The sequence below is a fragment of the Octopus sinensis genome, linkage group LG26, assembly GCF_006345805.1.
Source record: "Octopus sinensis linkage group LG26, ASM634580v1, whole genome shotgun sequence".
NCBI lineage: Eukaryota > Metazoa > Mollusca > Cephalopoda > Octopoda > Octopodidae > Octopus > Octopus sinensis.
In genome coordinates this window covers 13,445,594-13,465,031 of record NC_043022.1, presented here as the reverse complement: position 1 = coordinate 13,465,031, position 19,438 = coordinate 13,445,594, and the positions used below count along the sequence as shown (strand labels likewise).

Here is a 19,438-nt window from a genome sequence, read left to right as displayed (position 1 = left end):
GCAAAGAAAGCTTCCACACAGTTTCCTATTTGCTGACCCCAAGAAAGTATGTAAAATGGCTAATATTTCCTTCAAACTTTGCTTTTGTTACATTTATTCAAATCACAAAGAATTCCTCTCAACACATGGCTGTGATGCTCCCCAAAACTACTTCTGCTTATCACTAGAGATGCACATATTATCAACCACTAAGGGACATACTCATCGATGAAGGTTAAGCAACTGACAAGCAAATCTGTGGTATTGAGCAGAATATTTGCTATAACGATATTTCTGCTTCAGCAACTCAGCGCTGGATCTGTCTGAAATGTAATGGGAAATAGGTCAGTTTTAAAATGTTGTTGTTCAGCTTACAAAAGCAAAGTTTGAAGGGAATAGTAGTCATTTCCTTTGATTTCTAGATAGAAGCAAATGGAAAAAAACACTCACTGACCAAAGACACAAAAAACAAGTGTTTTACAGTGTAATTGATGTAAAACAAAAGTTTTTTTTAATGTTTTTTGTATCCCTTGTTTTTAAGAAATTTTCCTCTTTCTTTTCCCAGACGATAATTGATGTTCTCCGTCAATGTGCCAAGGTAAGGACAAAAGTTTCTTTTCTTTTCTCATTTCTCTCTCTTTCAGTTCTTAACAGTGGCAAATTGGCAGAATTGAAACAACCCACCCTCCCATTCCACCCCTGATCCACTGACCATATCCTCTCTTGTGCTCCCTTTCTGGTACCTTGAGAGTTTGTCCAGGTCCCCCCTCACCACCGTCTTAATCTTCTTCCTAGCCATAGAGACTTGTGAGTCTCTCTATGGTATTTCTCTACAGATGTGAAAACTGGAAAGTAACAAAAGTGGACAGTGGCGGCGAGCTGGCACAAACGTTAGCACGCCGGGCGAAATGCTTTGAGGTATTTCGTCTGCCGCTACGTTCTGAGTTCAAATTCCGCCAAGGTCGACTTTGCCTTTCATCCTTTCGGGGTCGATAAATTAAGTACCAGTTACGCACTGGGGTCAATGTAATCGACTTAATTCGTTTGTCTGTCCTTGTTTGTCACCTCTACGTTTAGCCCCTTGTGGGTAATAAAGAAATAGGTATTTCATCTGCCGCTACGTTGTGAGTTCAAATTCCGCCGAGGTCGACTTTGCCTTTCATCCTTTTGGGGTCGATAAATTAAGTACCAGTTACACACTGGGGTCGATGTAATTGACTTAATTCGTTTGTCTGTCCTTGTTTGTCACCTCTACGTTTAGCCGCTTGTGGGTAGTAAAGAAAGAAAAAGTGGACAGCCTCCAATTCACATACTGAAGGGCAATACTTGACATCAAGTGGCTGCAAAGAGTCTGGCCATGATGGCATGGAAGGCAGATGTTAAATGATGATGATGAGGGGGTGGGTTAAAGTATGAGAGAAGAGGGAGCGCAAGCAAGGAGGTTCCTGTTGTAATGGAGCTACATGGCTTCTCACATTTAGAAGAAGAAAGGGTCAGTGCAGCAGCAAAGAGATGAACATTGGTGATGAGGTGTGTCCAGGTGGTCCCTTAAGTGACAGGGTGAGTGAAAGTGAGCTGGAACAGAGGAATTAGGAGTGTGCATGGGTGGAGTTTTGTAAGTGTAGAAGGGGCAGGGGTCAAACGATTGGAGAATGGGGAAAGGGAAGGTAGGTAAAAACTGACTCACCCCTGTACCTTTTTCTTTTTGCTTGTTTTTTTAAATTTGTTTTGTTTATGAGTATTTCTCTTCCTTTTGTCTATTTCAGTGGTTCTCAACTGGGGTCCTTATGGCCCTTACGGGTCCATATAAGATTTTGTTGCTTTTACAGTACAGAAAATATTTTAATATTTTTTGTTATACAATTACTTAATGATAAAAATGCAATGGGATTATTGTTATATGCATCGAATGGCTATGAGGGTCCAGGAGAGTAAAATGGGAATCAAAGGGGCCTACAGGCAAAAATTGGTTGAGAACCGCTGGTCTACTCGATGACTGTGTGTCTGTGTGTCTTATTGTGCTAAAATCTGGTTACCTTTATCCTTCCAGGCTTGTGTAGTAAAAAGAGAATTCAGAAAGGCTGGACAACTAATCAAAAGTGCAGTTCAGTATGCCAGGTAAGTACAGGTGTTCATCTTGGGGAGGAGAGAGAGGTGGGGGGGCTGGTAGAGAGGGAAAAGATAAGGTTGTACGTGTGTACTGTTGTGTTTTTCCTATGAAGGCATTTACCATTATCCTCCTCCCTCTCCATCTGTGTGTGTGCGACCGTTTGCATGCGTGTGTGTGTGTGTGCGTGCGATCGTTTGCATGTGTGTGTGTGTGTGACTGTGCGTGTGTGTCTGTGGTATATGGGAAACTACCACCTGTGTCATCTCTTGTGAAAGGTAGGAGAGTCCAGTTTACTGGACATTGTTGTATAGCTGAAAACGAGGCAGTTTCTACTCTTCTCCTCTGGAAGCCATCTACTCGCAATACCAGAGGGTGCACACTCTCCTACCCTGATGTAATCTCCAGGGATACAGGCATCCAGCAACAGGACCTCCCTAATGCCATGATGGACCGTGAAGTCTGGCGTAGCATAGTAAATTCCATTGTCTCAACCACAGTCGAACAATGATGATGATGATGATGTTTGTGCATGCATTTGTAGCTCTGTGTCTTTATTACAATAATAAACATAGATATTTCTTTTTTGATATTTTTTAAACTCTCTTTTTTTTTTCCCCAGTGAACATTTTGGTCAGCGCCATCCCAAATATGCTGATACATTGCAAGATTATGGTTTTTATTTATTAAATGTTGACTCTGTAGCAGCTTCTGTAAAAGTCTATCAGGTAAGCTTCATATTGCACTTGTTTCTATTTATTTATTTATCTCCCAATCTTACCTGCACCATTGGAACCAGGGAGCGTAGAAATGTTGGCCATTTACTTCGTCGTCGGAGATAGCTAAGCTGTCCAGCTTTTGATTTTGTTTTAAAGACATCAGAGCTCACCACAGTTGTCTGACTCCCCAGTTTCTGTCCAACCCATGCCAGCATGGAAAAGAGACATTAAATGATGATGATGATGATGGTGGCTGTCAACGTAAGAATTTTATCAGTGGAGGATTTTACCTTTACAAAACATATCTGAGGATTTGTCGTTTTGTCTTTTCTCTTTCGAACTCCGCAATTAATTACTCCGACTCACTCTTGTAGACCGCAATCCTTATTAATTACTGGTATTTGATTTTTAAAAAATTAAAAAAACTGTTAAATGAATAAGTTTCGTTTTCATAATCATCATCATTTAACGTTCGCTTTCTATGCTGGCATGGGTTGGATGATTTGTCTGAGGACTGGCAAGCCAGGAGGCTGCACCAGGCTCTAATCTTAATCTGGCAGAGTTTCTACAGCTGGACACCCTTCCTAATGCCAACCACTCAGAGAGTGTAGCAGGTGCTTTTTACGTTCCGCTGGCATGGGAGTGGAGTCAGGTGGCACTGGCATCAACGACACTTGAATGGTGGTTTTTACGTGCCACCGACACAGGAGCCAGTCAAGTAGCAGTGGCATTTGAAACCCCAATTTGACCTAAGCACTGCGGATGGTCACTGGGGCATGCTTTTTCAGTCCAAGCAGAATCTTCGATTGATTGCTGACACATGTCATCACGGATCAATTCGTAATAAGCGTAACATGGCTTGCAATGTTATGCTTATTACGAATATGTGCATCTCTAATGATAAGTAGTAGTTAGGGAGCATCACAGCCTTGTGTTGAGAGGGATTCTTTGGGGGTTTGAATAAATGTAACAAAAGCAAAGTTTGAAGGAAATATTAGCTATTTTGCATACTTTCTTGGGGTCAGCAAATAGGAAACTGTGTGGAAGCTTTCTTATATAGAAGCACCCACTACACTCACAGAGTGGTTGGCATTAGGAAGGGCATCCAGCTGTAGAAACACTGCCAGATCAGACTGGGCATGGCGCAGCCCCTGGCTTCCCAGACAACCAGTTGAACCGTCCAACCCATGCTAGCATGGAAAGCAGACGTTAAACGATGATTATATATATATATATAGCCTCCTCTGGCCCCTGTGCTGGTGGCACGTAAAAAGCACCCACTACACTCACGGAGTGGTTGGCGTTAGGAAGGGCATCCAGCTGTAGAAACACTGCCAGATCAGACTGGAGCCTGGTGCAGCCTCCTGGCTTCCCAGACCCCAGTCGAACCATCCAACCCATGCTAGTATGGAGAACGGACGTTAAACAATGATGATGATGTACCATCTTATCCTGGATCAGTGATAAACAAGGATAAATGTAATGTGATTAACCACGAATCTTTTCTACAGCCAGAAACCTGTTCTATTCTGGCCTCTTCCTTTGTATTTTCACCTTTCATCATCATCATCTACCTCAAATCTACCTCCCTCTCTACCGAATCCTCACTTAATCAATGGTGGTGGTGGGGGTTTTGGAATATTAGTCAGGAGAGCGACATGGTAACCTCACTGGTGCTGGTGCTAACAAAAAAGATTTTTAAAAAAAAGAAGTACAATAGAGTTCTCTGACCTTTTGGATCCTGTTAAACTGCCCAGCATGGAAAATGGACATTAGATAGTGATGATGATGATGATGTTACATTGAGGTATTGTTTGTGGCAGTGATTTGTGAAAAGTTTTAGATTTATTGGTAATGGAAATGCTGGCATGGGTGGGACAGCTTGACAAGAGCCAGCCAGGCAGAAGCCTGCACCAGGCTTCTGAGACTGATTTGGCAGGATTTATACAGCTGGATGCCCTTCCTAACACCAATCGTTCTGCAGAGTTGACTATTATAGGGAGCCTGCAGTCATCATCATCATCATCACCATCATTTAACCCTTTTGTTACCAACCCGGCTGAAACCGGCTCTGGCTCTGAGTACAAATGTCTTGTCTTTATAAGTTTTGAATTAAAATCTCCCACCAAACCTTAGTCACAATTTATGTTCCTAACACTAGCTGAATGACAACTAAGTCATTTTACTAAATTCTTTGTTATATTTAAAGTAATAGAAAGAAACAGAAAGCATCTCAAAATAAATACAGTAACGAAAGGGTTAATGTCTGTTGTCCATGCTGGCAGGGGTTGGACGGTTTGACTGGGTTGGCACGCTGGAAGGCTGCGCCAGGCCCCAGTCTGATTTGGCGCGGTTTTTCTATGGTTGAATGCCCTTCCTAATACCAGCCACTCTGAGAGTGTAATGGGTGCTTTTATGTGCCACCGGCATGGGTGCCATTTGCGAGACACCAGTATCTGTCACGACTGCAATTTTGCTCAGCTTGATGGGTCTCCTTCTCAAGCATAACATAATGCCAGAGGTGTTGGTCATTGCCTCTGTGAGGCCCAACACTTGAAGGGAGCTCAGCCCCTTTGCCTCCATGAGGGTCCCTATTAAAGGTTACCCAACACTCATGCTCAGCTCACAAATGCTTTCATCGTTTTTTATTGACATGATTTTCTTTTTATTTCTAATTTTTAATTTTTCTCTTTGTCTAACTCCACCAGATGGCGCTAGATATTCGTCTGTCTGTCTTTGGTGGGAACAATTTTCACGTTGCTGTGGCACACGAGGACTTAGCATACGCATCATATGTCCATGAATACAGCTCAGGGAACTTCAAAGATGCTCAGTGAGTTTGCATTTGTTTTATTAACTGGCAACATTCACACATTTCTTAAAAGCTTTTCTATCTTTGTCTCCTTTCCTTGCTTTCTCTCTCTCTCATATATGTATGTATGTATGTATGTATGTATGTATGTATGTATGTATATATATTCAAAATAAGCAACAAGAATGACTCCGGTAATTTGGTACGATCGTTTCGTACTACATCATTTTATTAAATGTTGTAAGTATTACAACAGATTTAAAATCCTGAGTACTTACAACATTTAATAAAATGATGTAGTACGAAACGATCGTACCAAATTACCGGAGTCATTCTTGTTGCTTATTTTGATTATAATCTCCCCAACGGATTTTTATGGATAACACCATACAGAATTCTGGTGCATCTAAATTAAGTACCAGATTCATTTGAATCTAAATTTTTGCTGAAAATATATATATATATATATTTCTTTTATTCTTTTACTTGGGAATCTTTAAGTTTCTGTCTACCAAATCCACTCACAAGGCTTTGGTTGGCCTGAAGCGATAGTAGAAGACACTTGCCCAAGGTGCCACGCAGTGGGACTGAACCCAGAACCATGTATGTAGTAGGGAAGCAAACTTCTTACAACACAGCCATACCTGTGCCTATATATATGTGTGTGTATGTATATATGTATGTGTGTACATGTATATGTATGTGTGTGTGTGTGTATATAAAAATAATTATAATTATTATTATTACTTTGAAGGCTGATGGAATTGTTAGCATGCTGGGCACAATGCTTTGCGGCATTTCTTTTGGCTGGACATTTTGAGTTCAAATTCTACCAGGGCTGACTTTGCCTTTCATCCTTTTGGGGGTTGATGAAATACGTACTAGTTGGATACTGGGGTTGATGTAATCAATTTACCCCCCCCCCTTTCCTCCTCATTTTAGAAAGGATCATTATTATTACTTCTAGGGCTGTGAGCTTGCAGAATCGTTTGCATGCCGGGCAAAAATCACTGATGTTGCAATTAGCCACCTGCTTGAATAAAAATCAATTGCATGCAACATAAGCAAGTATTAGATTAAAATAGCCATTTGTGTATCATACTCAATGTAAATGCATTACAAAAGGACATTTATTGTGGTGTTCATCCAGAAATAAGAATGGTTTCAAATTTTGGGACACAAAGCCAGTAATTTTAAGGGTGGTGTAAGTTGATTACATCGACACGTGTTTACTTTTTATTCTTATTCTTTAGTTTCGTATTTTTTTTTATTGCCCACAAGGGGTTAAACATAGAGGGGACAAACAGATTAAGTCGATTACAGCGATCCCAGTGCATAACTGGTACTTAATTTATCAGCGAGCTGGCAGAAACGTTAGCACGCCAGGCGAAATGCTTAGCGGTATTTCATCTGCATTACGTTGTGAGTTCAAATTCTGCCGAGGTTGACATTGCCTTTCATCCTTTCGGGGTCGATAAATTAAGTACCAGTTACGCACTGGGGTCAATGTAATCGACTTAATACCTATGTCTGTCCTTGTTTCTCCCCTCTGTGTTTAGCCCATTGTGGGTAGTAAAGAAATAGGTACTTAATTTATCAACCTTGAAAGGCAAAGTTGACCTCGGTGGAATTTGAACTCAGAACGCAGCAGTGGCCGAAATACCACAAAGCATTTTGCCCAGCGTGCTAACGTTTCTGCCAGCTCGGCTGCCTTGGTGTTAGGGTTAAACTTATTCTTTAGTTTCAGTCATCAGACTGTGGTCATGCTGGAGCACTGTCTAGAAGACTCTTTAGTCAAACGAATCGAATCCCAGTCTGTTGTATACATATAGATATATACGTTTATATCTGTGTGTCCGTGTTTGTCCCCTGCCACTGCTTGACAACCTGTGCTGGTTTATTTGCATCCTGTAAGTCAGTGGTTCAGAATGATAGAATCGATACCGGGCTTAAAAAAATAAATACTTTGATTGTTTGGCTACAATACTTCAAGGCATTGCCCCAGCATGGCCGCAGTGCAATGCCTGAAACAAATGAAAAGCAAAAGATAAACCAGAAAGTTAAGAATCCATTAAAAGAGAATTGAATTTCATTGTTTCTCTTCATTTTTTTTCTTCTTTTATTCCAGACGTCATGCTGAGAAGGCGATCGAGATTCTGTTGAAAATCTTACCAAGCGACCATCTCCTCTTATCTTCATCAAAGAGAGTTAAAGGTGAGTCTCCCTTCAATAAAAGTGGACGATGGTCCCTTGATATGACCACAACCCACTGGCTAGAACTGAGGGAGGAGTAAAAATTAGCGCTTCACAAATACACACACAGAATTGCATATAAGTATTGCTCTGTGTGTGTAGTCAGGACTGCTGAAAGAAATGACAGTGATAGCAAGGAATAATGAGAGAGAGAGAGAGAGTAATGGCAGGAGGTAATGGGAGAGAAACACTGATGGTAGATGGATGTTTGTTGATGAGTGGAAGAGAGTGGTGGACAGCTGTAGAAATGGTTGGTCGGTGCCTCATGGATGGAATTTAGTTGAATGCAACCATGCAGGCACCCATTATGTCTGTGTGTAATCAGTTGAAGTCCTGATTCTCTTACATAGGTCATCAGTAATGGTAGAGTATAATTTTAAGTTCTTTGTATTTATTTTGTAAAATCTGTAAAATACCGGGCTCTAACCCTCTTCATACCAATCTATCCATGACCACCCCTAGTCCTGTAACACTAAATATCTGTTTCAAAGCGATCTAAATTAAAGCCTTCCCTTCATGCCAAACACCAACTTCATAATGACTATTTCACTAAAGTCTTCAATTTTTTTTTTTTACAAAATTAATTGTAACAAAGTGTATTTCAACAGATGTATGCTAACAAAAAGGTCAAAGTGATCTAAATTAACGAGATTTTTGATGGATGGTTTTAATTAAGATCACTTTAACCCTTTTGTTACCATAACTCTGTTGAAAATATACAACATTTATTTCAATTTATTTTGAAAATAATGAAGAATTTAGTAAAATGACATCGTTATTAAGCTGGTATTTGGAACGAGTCTAGGACATTTACTCCAGAGGACAACAGATGATGATATAAAACTTCTTAATATATTGGAGAGGGAGTTATAGTCCTAGGGGTTAGTTGTCGTCGGAGGAAATTGTTCTATTGGGGGTGATTGTCCTGATATAGTTAAGTTAATTTTTTGGCTCAAAAAGCAAAAAGCGAGGCCATGTAAGGGGAGATGGAGTTATGTACAGGGAGGGTGTTCATGCAAAGAGTTCAGGCCATTTGTGGTCAAGGGAGAATTTGAACCGAGCGGTCGTCGGCATTTTCACTATCTCGTCCGGCAGCTTATTCCACGGACCTGCAACCCGGATGGAGAAAGCCCCTCTCCTTCGATTGAGATGAAATTGTCGCAGATAGAGCTTTTCAGTTTGGAACGTAAAATAGCATAAAATTTTGATGCAAGTTTTTAGTAATTGAAACGAAGGCAGTATATTTTAATGAAAATCTGGTAACAAAAGGGTCAATCAATTTATCCCTTACATTTCAATTTGTCTTTTTGCCTATAAATAAAAATAAATATTTTACTATGTATTTATTTGATTTTTTTTTTTTGTATGTAGCTTTGATTCTTGAGGAAATAGCAATTGACAATGAGGATAAAAGTGTGCGAGAGCCATTGCTGTCCGAAGCCAAGGAATTGCATGTCCAGTCTCTCAACTTGGCCATCAACGCATTCGGAGAAAGCAACGTACAGACAGCCAAACATTATGGCAACTTGGGCCGTTTATATCAGTCAATGCGAGAGTTCAAGGTGGGTAGAACTGTGCCTTTTTTTCTGTTTTTTATTGTTTTAATTATTTAACGTTTCGCATCCAGAATACTCTGTTAGATGTAATGCTTATTTATTCATATTCGTCCGTTTTCCATGCTGGCATGGGTTGGATGGTTTGACTGAGGACTGGCGAGCCAGGAGGTTGCACCAGGCTCCAATCTGATCTGGCAAGGTTTCTACAGCTGGATGCCCTTCCTAATGCCAACCACTCCAAGTGTGTAGTGGGTGCTTTTTACGTGCCACCAGCACAGGAGCCAGTCGGGGCGAGGGGGCTGGCATTGATTGCTTTCAGATGGTGCTTTTTACTTGCCACAGATATGGGAGCCACTCTGTGGGTACTGGCATCGGCCACATTTGGTTGGTGCTTTTTATGTGCCACCTGCACAGGAGCCAGTTAAGCGGACGTGGGATCAACCACATTCGGATGGTGCTTTTTACATGCCACCAGCATGGGAGCCAGTCAGGTGGCACTGTATATTTTCTACCATGCGAATCAACAGGGCATTTGGCTCACGATTGTAAGGTCGTGAGTTCAATCCTTGAGCAAGACACTTTCTTTTTCACATTGCTCCAGTCCACTCAGTTGGCAAAAATGAATTGTACCTGTAATTGAAAAGGGATAACTTATTCTGTGTCATGCTGTTAAGGGTATGCGTGTCTGTGGAGTGCTCAGCCACTTACCTGTTAATTTCACGAGCAAGCTGTTCTGTTGATTGGATCAACTGGAACCCTTGTCATCCTAACTGATGGAGTGGCCAGTTTGTATTGCAAATATTTAACCATTGTCACTCAAAGTTGTTGCTGTGAGTAAGTTGACCTACCTTTTTTGGCTGTAAATTTGAGTCAGGAAAATTCAACTTTTATGCCAGAAAATCTGGTAATATTAATTCTGATCATCATCATCATCGTTTAACGTCTGTTCTCCATGCTAGCATGGGTTGGATGGTTCGACTGGGGACCTGGGAAGCCCGAAGGCTGCACCAGGCTCCAGTCTGATCTGGCAGTGTTTCTACAGCTAGATGCCCTTCCTAACACCAACCTCTCCATGAGTGTAGTGGGTGCTTTTTACGTGCCACCTGCACAGGTGCCAGGTGAGGCTGGCAACGGCCACGATTGGATTGGTGCATTTTACGTGCCACCGGCACGAAAGCCAGCCACGATTCGGGTGGTGCTTTTTACGTGCCACCAGTACAGAAGCCAGTCTAGGCGGCGCTGGCATCGGCCATGTTCAGATGGTGCTTTTTATTTGCCACCGACACAGGGATCACAGCTGATATGTTTGAGAAATATTTGAACCTGTAAAACGCTTTTCAATGCAGTTTGTCATAGAGGAAAAAAAAAGAATTCTCACGAGACAGAAGGTGTAAAACACCAGAACCAGCTTAAAGCACCCTCAGATGGACGCATGCATTTCAAAGTCTTAAGTTCTTATCAGCATTAGATACAAGAGAGGTAACTGTCACCTGACTGTGAAGCTAAGCTCATAAGAAATCAACCACAACTATTGACTGACGGCACATATCAGCTGAAACTGCTTTGCTTCTAAGTTGTTCCCTCCTTTTTAATGTTTGGTTAACGAGTTTAATGCTCATTAGGTTGGATATCTTCATTATTGGTGATGTATATTAAAAAAATGATATAATAATGTACATTGAATCTCTGAGCAAGAGGTAAAATGTAACAGAATCTGTCTTTACGTTCTGAGTTCAAATTTGCCAACTAAATGTGGTGGTCCCATAGAGGACGCTGTTACTGTTGTTTTTAGCTGCCTGGTGATTATGCTAGCATGGAAAGCGGATGCTAAATGATGATGATGATGATGAAGACTGGTATCTATCCTGAAACCCGGGTCTGTGTGCATCACGTAAGGCTAGAGATGGGAGCGATGACCTCCCCTTGCAAATATTAATTGGACACAGACAATGTGTTGTTAGCCAGCTGGAGATGTCTTCCTGGGGCTAAAAACTACAGTAACATCGACCTCTATGGGACAGCCACATTTAGTTGGCAAATATATTTTACGATATAATATTGAAATTCTTCTATACAGTACTCGTGCAGTTGCTAAAAAAATAGCTAGGGGCCACCAGGTGTACTGTTGGCAAAAAATAGCTAGGGGCCACCAGGTGTACTGTTGGCAAATTTTGGGAAGCATGGAAGTGATTTGAAGGATGATTTAAAAGGCTTTCTTTTGTTTTTGATTTTTTTTTTAGCTTGCCGAAACTCACCATTTGAAAGCTATTGAGATCAAAGAACGCCTGTTGGGACCAGATGACTATGAAGTTGCCCTCTCTGTAGGGCACCTTGCCTCTTTGTACAATTATGACATGAAATACCATATGGAAGCAGAGAGTCTCTACAAAAGATCAATTGAAATTGGTAAGCAATTCTGGCTGGTTGTTCCTGTACCTACCACCAACTTATCTTTCCTCTCTCTCTCTTCTCTTGCTAATACCATTATATTCTGAACTCAACTCCTTCATCTTTCTCTCAACCTTTTTTTTCTTTTTGTCCAACATCCAATTTTTTAAAAAATGAACATGCTCCCCCCCACTGTTTTAACATCCACTTTTCCATGCTTGCCTGGGTCAGATGCTAACAAGATTTACGTTGATATTTTAACTACAATACAGATGATTAAATTATGGCAAGAAGCTGGCAGAATAATTCCTGCTTCAGATTAGCAGCATTTCTTTCAGCTCTTTACATTCTCAGTTCAAGTGCTGTTGAGGTTGACTTTGCCTTTCGTCCCTTCGGGGTCAATAAAATAAGTTCCTGTTGATCTCTGGGATTGATGTAATTGAATTCCCTCTCTTCCCAAATTATCAGCCTTGGTTTCAAATTCTGGCTGAAACCCAGCAAGTTCAGGGGGTTAAGAAGTCAATTACATCAACCCCAGTACTTAACTGGAGCTTATTTTATCAACCCTGAAAGGACAAAATGCAAATTTGACCTCGGCAGTATTTGAACTCAGAACCTAAAATCCACCCCAGCATGGATAAATTCAATGTTTGAGTCTTTCCTTATTCCTTTTATCTTGCAGGTAAAAAACTGTTTGGTGCTGGATATAGTGGACTTGAATATGACTACAAAGGCCTCTTACGTCTGTACCAAAGCCAGGGGGACAGAGAGAACATGTTACACTACAGTCGGATTTTACAGGATTGGAATCGCATTCGTGATCACACAAACGCTATTGAAGTAAAACCGTTGGACTTCTCATTGGACTTGTCAGTCCAGGACCTTCACAAATACGTTTTCAACTCATAATGCAACAACACTCCATGACTTTTAACATTATAGATCATCAGTACATGCAACTGTGAACTTGTAAACATCACACAAGTTGCAGTGTGAGTATCTTGTGCATAGAGATGTGTGTCGGTGTATATATGATATGTGTCTGGTGAAGAAATAAAAAAAAAACAAGTTATATTGTGTATGGTGATAGTATGTGTGTGAGTGTGTACATAAATACATTATATATAAGGAATGGAGACAACGTTATAGTATGTGGCGATCGTTTCCATGAGAACGGTTATTTATTGTATACTTATATGTTAAATAGATAGATTCTTATGTAATAATGCCGGATAAAACCAAATATTCATTTCATTCATTTTGTCAGATGCCCTGTAGGACCTTTGGGTGACAATCTATGACAGATGCCATTCCAACATGCGAAAGAAAGTAGTGTGCGAGAGAGACGGAGGTGTGACCAACATATTGACTGACTGGAGAAATGGTTTAATTCAATATTTGTCCCAACCGATCGGTGTATGAAAGAATCGAATGTGAGTGCGTGTGTGTGTGTGCGTAGACTATGTATAGATACAGACATCATCATCATCTTTTAATGTCCCTTTCTCCATGCTGGCATGAGTTGCACAGTCCAGCATGAAGCGATGAGCCGAGGCTGTGCCTGGCTCCACTGTCTGCTTTCACATGGTTTCTACAGCTGGATGCTCTTCCTAATGCCAACCACTTTACAGATGTACCAAATGCTTTTTCTTTTCTTTTTTGTGGCACCAGCAATAATGAGATTGCCAAATAACATGCAAGACAGGAACACTCCCACCCTCAACTGAGGGATCTTGTGTGTGTACTAACAATATGCCTCGTTGATCAGCCAATTTGTGTGTGTGTATCCTTAAGTCCTTAAAAATGTTTTAGCCCGAAGGCCGCGGCCATGCTGGGGCACCACCGCTTATATATATATTGTATGTTTCTTGTGTCTTTCTTTAAACCTAATTTTAATGTTATTTCGTGGTGGTGGATCTATAAGTATTAACAAGTGACTAGAAACTCTTACAGACACACAAAATTTACTGCTTTGTCTTACTTCGAAGTCCCTATAAGCTGTCGCTGTCTACTAGGTTTTTTTCTTCTACTCACTCAAACATCATAAATATTACAGTGACGGACTTGATCAATTCACTTTCAATGTCCCATATAAGTGTCTCAATTAACAAATACACCGATTAGTTGGAACCTTATAAATATTGAATTAAACCATACCCCCTGTCAGTCAACCTGGTTAGACCTTCATCTGTGTGTGCGTGTGTGTCTCTCTCTCATGCTATCTTCTGTTGTTGGGATGACATCTCTCATGGATGGATTGTAACCTGATGGCTCTACACAGCAGCTGACAAAATAAAATAGATATTTTACTTTATTATTATTATGTGACATAGGTGGTGAGCTGGTAGAGTCATTACCACACCAGGCAAAATGCTTAGCTGTATTTCACCCGTCTTTATATTCTGAGTTCAAATTCTGCCGAGGTTGACTTTGCCTTTCATCTTTTCGGGGTCGATAAATTAGGTACCAGTGAAACACTGGGATTGATGTAAATGACTAGTCCCTTCCCCGAAATTTCAGGCGTTGTGCCCTTTGTAGAAAGGATTATTATTATCATCATTATGTGACATGCAATAATAACCTCCGTATATAGGCACAGGCGTGGGTTGTGTAGTAAGAAGTTTGTTTCCCAACCATATGGTTCCAGGTTCAGTCCCAATGCCTGGCATCTTGGGACAAGTGTCTTCTACTACAGCCTCAAGTCAACCAAAGCCTTGTCAGTGAACTTGGTAGACGGAAACTGAAAGAAGCCCATTGAATATGTATATATCTATATGTGTGTGTGTGTGTGCGTGTCGTTGTGTCTGTTTGTCCCCCACCCCCACTTGACATTCACTTTTGGTTTGTCTACAACCCCTGTAACTTAACAGTTCAGCAAAAGAGATCAATACTAGGCTTCAAAAAGAAATAACTGGATTGAAACCAATTCCTTCGAGGCAGTGCTCCAGCATGGCCGCAGTGTGATGACTGAAACACAAAATATATACGTGTAACATCTAAGCAATCACTAAATAATCATTTTCATGGAAACGATCGCTACCTAAACAGAACACCGTCTTCATTCCTTATTCGTTTATTATTGTTATTTACTCTGCGACGAAGGTACAGTACAGTCCTTGGATTTGCAGGGTGCATAAGTATTATTATTTAATTAACAATTCGTTGAGTGGTTGATTAACGAGGCGTACTATTCGTACTCCTCTTTAAGCATCCCTTTAGCCAAGAACTTGGATGAAGTACTATGGAGGTGAGAGCCTGGATCTAAATCATCCCTACCATTAAAATGTATATATATATCTGTGATGTTTGTGTGAAAGTTGTGTGTGTGTCTGTGGGCATACGCAGGTGTGGCTGTGTGGTGAAGAAGTTTGTTTTGTAACCCCTATGGTTTAGATCCATTATTTGACACCTTAGGCAAGTGTCTTCTGATTGATCAAAGCCTTCTGAGTGGATTCGCTAGGCAGAAACGGAAGGCACATCTTATTTGTGCACGTGTGTATCATAAACACATACACATACGCCCATGCTTGGGCATTTTCAGACCTGGTGGAGTCCATTACCTCTCTAGGTTCTGACCACATTTGATTTCTTCTGGAAGAAAGTAAAAAAAGACAGAACGAAAGAGTGAATGAAAGAGAGGGAACGACCGCAGTGCATGACTGGTACTTTACTGACCCCGAGAGAATGAAAGGCAAAGTTGACCATGGCAGGATTTGAACTCTGAGCACAGAGAGTCAGAATGATTGTTACAAAGCAACCATTCTAACAGATAACTTCAGTCGGTTGTCCACGTTGTGTGTGTGTGTGTGTTTATATTTGCAACCTGAAAGCTACAAATGATGATGTTGTCCTTCGCTGTTTCAACAATCGTCCACTGGATGTCTACCTTGGAACATATGTGGATTAAGGGATCTCATAATTTGTGAAATGGGTAAAGGTATTCGTGACAGAAACGACATTTGGCTGTCAAACAAAAATGTCTCAATAATATATTCCTCCAACCCATGCCGGCATGGAAAAAAAACAGATGTAAAAAGAAATGCAAAATGTTATTTTAAAAATTCACTCACAAGGCTTCTGTTGGCATGATGCTGTAGTAAAAGACGCCTAAGGTGCCAAGCAGTGGGATTGAACTCAGAACCATGCAGTTGGGAGTCAGACTCCTCAACCACACAGCTACACTTGCACCTTACATATGTATACACACACACACACACACTTATGTACACGTAGTCATTTATTTTCTGGAAGCTGAAATAAGAGACTTTATGCATTTAGTAATTCTATCATTTTTTTTTTTTTTGTTTGTTTCATGACAAAAAGGAAGAAAAGAAAAAAAAATCATTCAGTATGTAAAGGAAATTTCACCCCACCCCCAAATAAACTTGTGTTTGTGTGTGTGTGTGTGATGTGTGCTTGGTTGCTAAAGCCTTTGCTCCGTCGTTGGGCAAAAGCTTATTAACCAAGATGTCGGGTTAGGATCTGTCTCGGTCTACCTTGCTGCAGAAAAGAAATGGCTGTTGTCAAAAGAATCGTCTTCAACTTCAAACACTGCCAACTTCATGGCACGGTGAACATCAAAGTATTTATCAAAGGATTTCAGGACAGATTTTTAAAAAAAGGATCTTTTTTTAAACATATTTATGTCAGCCGTTTGGTCTTACATGTTTTCATAAAGGCTTTTAGCGGCATTCTTTGCATTCACAAACTGTATTATATTTGTGACATTTCAAACCTTAGATCTTAAGAAATAGGGTTGTATTAATATTATTGTTGTTGTTATTATTTTTATTATTATTATTATTATTATCATCTTTTTCATTGAAGTAACTCATTAATTAGTTAGGATTGTTTCATTTACAATCACTGATGCTTTCTGAAACATAATGAACATCACTTATTCTCATGTAAAAAAAAAAAAAAAAATAATGATGATAATAATTGCGTCCTCATGCCATTTCCGAACTATACGTTGTCTTTGATGAAAATTGGACAAACGGAACATTCAATGTCGATAAGCAGCAAAGATAAAACTGGTTATCGAAAATGCATTCAGAAATATTTCCATATTGTACATATTTCAAATGATGAATGAAATTAGTAATTTTAATTGTAAATGTGAACATTTTTTTTATATTTTATCTTTTGTGACAATTACGATGATGAGTTGAGAGAGAAATTGATGATCGTAGTGTATGTAGAAGAGCGATGGTAATGTTGCTATGGACATAAAATGTGTACGGATGATGAAAGATGGGTGAAGAAGTGCCAAGAGGTTCTTGTGGAAGAATCTGGCGGAAAAGGAAAACCAAAGATGGGGAGAAGTAGTGAAGGCTGATCGCAGGATATTGGACCTCGTAAAAGAAATGACAAAGAAACACAACAAATATTGCTATGTTGTGTTGGAGGGTACTCACCTAACTCATGCAGACATTGAAAATCATATGTGACGATGATAATGGCTGTATTAGTTACCACAGTATTTTATTAGAAAAAGGCAGTGAGCTGGCAGAAATGTTAGCATGCCGGGTGAAATGCTTAGCAGTATTTCATCTGTCTTTACATTCTGAGTTCAAATTCTGCCGAGGTCGACTTTGCCTTTAATCTTTTCGGGAGTTGATAAATTAAGTACTAGTTGCATACTGGGGTCGATCTAATCGACTGGCCCCACCTCCCCTAAAATCTTGTGCCTAGAGTAGAAAAGAGTATTTTATTAGAAAGCTAGGTTCTTTAAAGGTATTATTTAATTACAGCATAAACCCAGCTGAATGCACTAGAAAAGCAACAGATTTGTAGTCAACAGCTTTTTGTAGAAAGAACAAAAATAATAAAAACCCACAACTGAACATCCAAAAAAGAGCAAAATCTAGTAAAGACGTTCAACCCTTGCTATCTTAACAGTTCAGAGGTTTATAAATTGGCGACATTAATATAGAATGTGAAGGGTGTGTAGATCAGAGAGTCCCTGCAAGGTTGAGATGCTACTTCTCTGCATTGAGAGGTCAGAACTCAGGTTCAAAGGACATGTGATTAGAATTTTACAGAAAAGAATTGCTAGACAGATTCTTCAAACCAAACCAACCAGCAGCAGTGGACACACGGGGGGTAGACTGAGAATGGAATTATGAAATGATATACTCTTTCACTTGTTTCAAGTCATTTGATTGTGGCCATGCTGGTGCACTGCCTTTGTTCGAGCAAATCGACCCCAGGACTTATTCTTTGTAAGCCTAGTACTTATTCTGTCGGCCTCTTTTGCCAAACCGCTAAGTGACGGGACGTAAACACACCAGCATCAATTGTCAAGTGATGTGGGGGGGGGGCACAGACACACAAACATATATATGATGGGCTTCTTTCAGTTTCCCCTCACAAAGCTTTGGTTGGCCTGAGGCTATAGTAGAAGACACCTGCCCAAGGTGCTATGCAGTGGGACTGAACCAGGAACCATGTGGTTGGTAAGCAAGCTACTTACCACACAGCCACTCCTATGCCCATAGATATCCATAGTTTCAGTTCGTCACACTTGGGAATCCAGCAGGGAAGTGTAATAATGGCATCTTCTAATAGGACCCTATGGTGGGGGGGGGGATGCTTGAGGACTCAACTCCCATGAGTAATGGACAGAGAAATTTGATAGATGGATGGAACGGGCATTAGTTGAGTATAATTGCACAACATGGATCTCATGAAACAAGGGAGATAAATAGCTGTTACTTGTATGTACTTGAAATTAAATTGGGGCGAATTACTTGGGAAGGATTCAAAGTTTTGTGATAAACATGTTGTCACAGCAGCCACAGTCCTATCTCTTTTCCATCAAACGTAACGGTTGTTTGACCACCAATCATGTGCTATTACACAAACATGGAATTTTCGGGATGCCGGTACCACATTAAAATCACCCAGCACACTCTGTAAAAGTGGTTGGCATTAGGAAGGGCATCCTGCTGTAGAAACACTGCCAAAACGGACTAAGAACTTGGTGCAGTTCCTGTTAAACTGTACAACCCATGCCAGCATGAAAAGCAGATATTAAATAATAATGATGAATAATTGAGAATCCTTTCTTCAGTCTGTGATGTGGCAGACCAGAATAGTTCCAGTTTGGGATCTAAAACAGTATCTAGAGACTCGTAGGCAGATTCCTCTCCATGCAAGTGGTCAATAATTTGTTTATCGGTCAGCTAAACTTCTTTGATATTAACCTGCTCCAAATGACCTCTGGTTCTATGATATAAACTTCCTATCTTAAAGTGATCTAAATTATAGGCGTAGAACTGGAGAAATGTGAAATGAAGTGTCTTGCTCAAGAACGCACGGCCAGGAATTGATCTCATGAGCCTGTGATCACGAGTTAAATACCCTAATCACTAAACCATACACCTTCACAATGTCAAGATAAGGTGAGAGACCACCCTCTTCCATACACACTTGACAGGTTTCTCTACAGTTTCTGCTTACTAGATTCACTCACAAGGTTTTGGTCAACCTGAAGGTGTAACATGAGACACTCGCCCAGAGTGCCTAGGAGTGGGACTGAACCCAAAACCATGATGTTGTGAAGCAAACTTCTTAACCACACAGCCATGCTTCTCTTAAGAAATACATTTGAGATTACTCT

At 40.4% G+C, this 19,438-nt stretch overlaps 1 protein-coding gene and 1 long non-coding RNA gene across 3 annotated transcripts in view; one reads left to right on the top strand and one right to left on the bottom strand.

The window, feature by feature from the left end:
* LOC115224842 (amyloid protein-binding protein 2) overlaps positions 1 to 14,127 on the top strand; it is a 34,518-nt gene extending 20,391 nt beyond the window's left edge. Inside the window, exons 7-14 of one of the 2 annotated variants that reach the window (XM_029795783.2) lie at positions 545 to 577; positions 2,030 to 2,097; positions 2,709 to 2,814; positions 5,514 to 5,638; positions 7,746 to 7,831; positions 9,242 to 9,432; positions 11,667 to 11,832; positions 12,497 to 14,127. In XM_029795783.2, coding sequence (XP_029651643.2) covers positions 545 to 577; positions 2,030 to 2,097; positions 2,709 to 2,814; positions 5,514 to 5,638; positions 7,746 to 7,831; positions 9,242 to 9,432; positions 11,667 to 11,832; positions 12,497 to 12,723 — 1,002 coding nt within the window. In that variant the 3' untranslated portion in view covers positions 12,724 to 14,127. Of the gene's footprint in view, positions 1 to 544; positions 578 to 2,029; positions 2,098 to 2,708; positions 2,815 to 5,513; positions 5,639 to 7,745; positions 7,832 to 9,241; positions 9,433 to 11,666; positions 11,836 to 12,496 lie in introns of both variants that reach the window. The other variant, XM_036513784.1, reaches the window with a different exon arrangement.
* A 2,322-nt stretch (positions 14,128 to 16,449) lies between these two features.
* Positions 16,450 to 18,051, bottom strand: LOC118768043. The gene is made up of 2 exons (XR_005003967.1): positions 17,232 to 18,051; positions 16,450 to 17,105 (listed from the first exon to the last, which is right to left on the bottom strand). It is a non-coding gene; the product is annotated as an uncharacterized LOC118768043 (long non-coding RNA).
* Between the last annotated feature and the right edge of the window lie 1,387 nt (positions 18,052 to 19,438).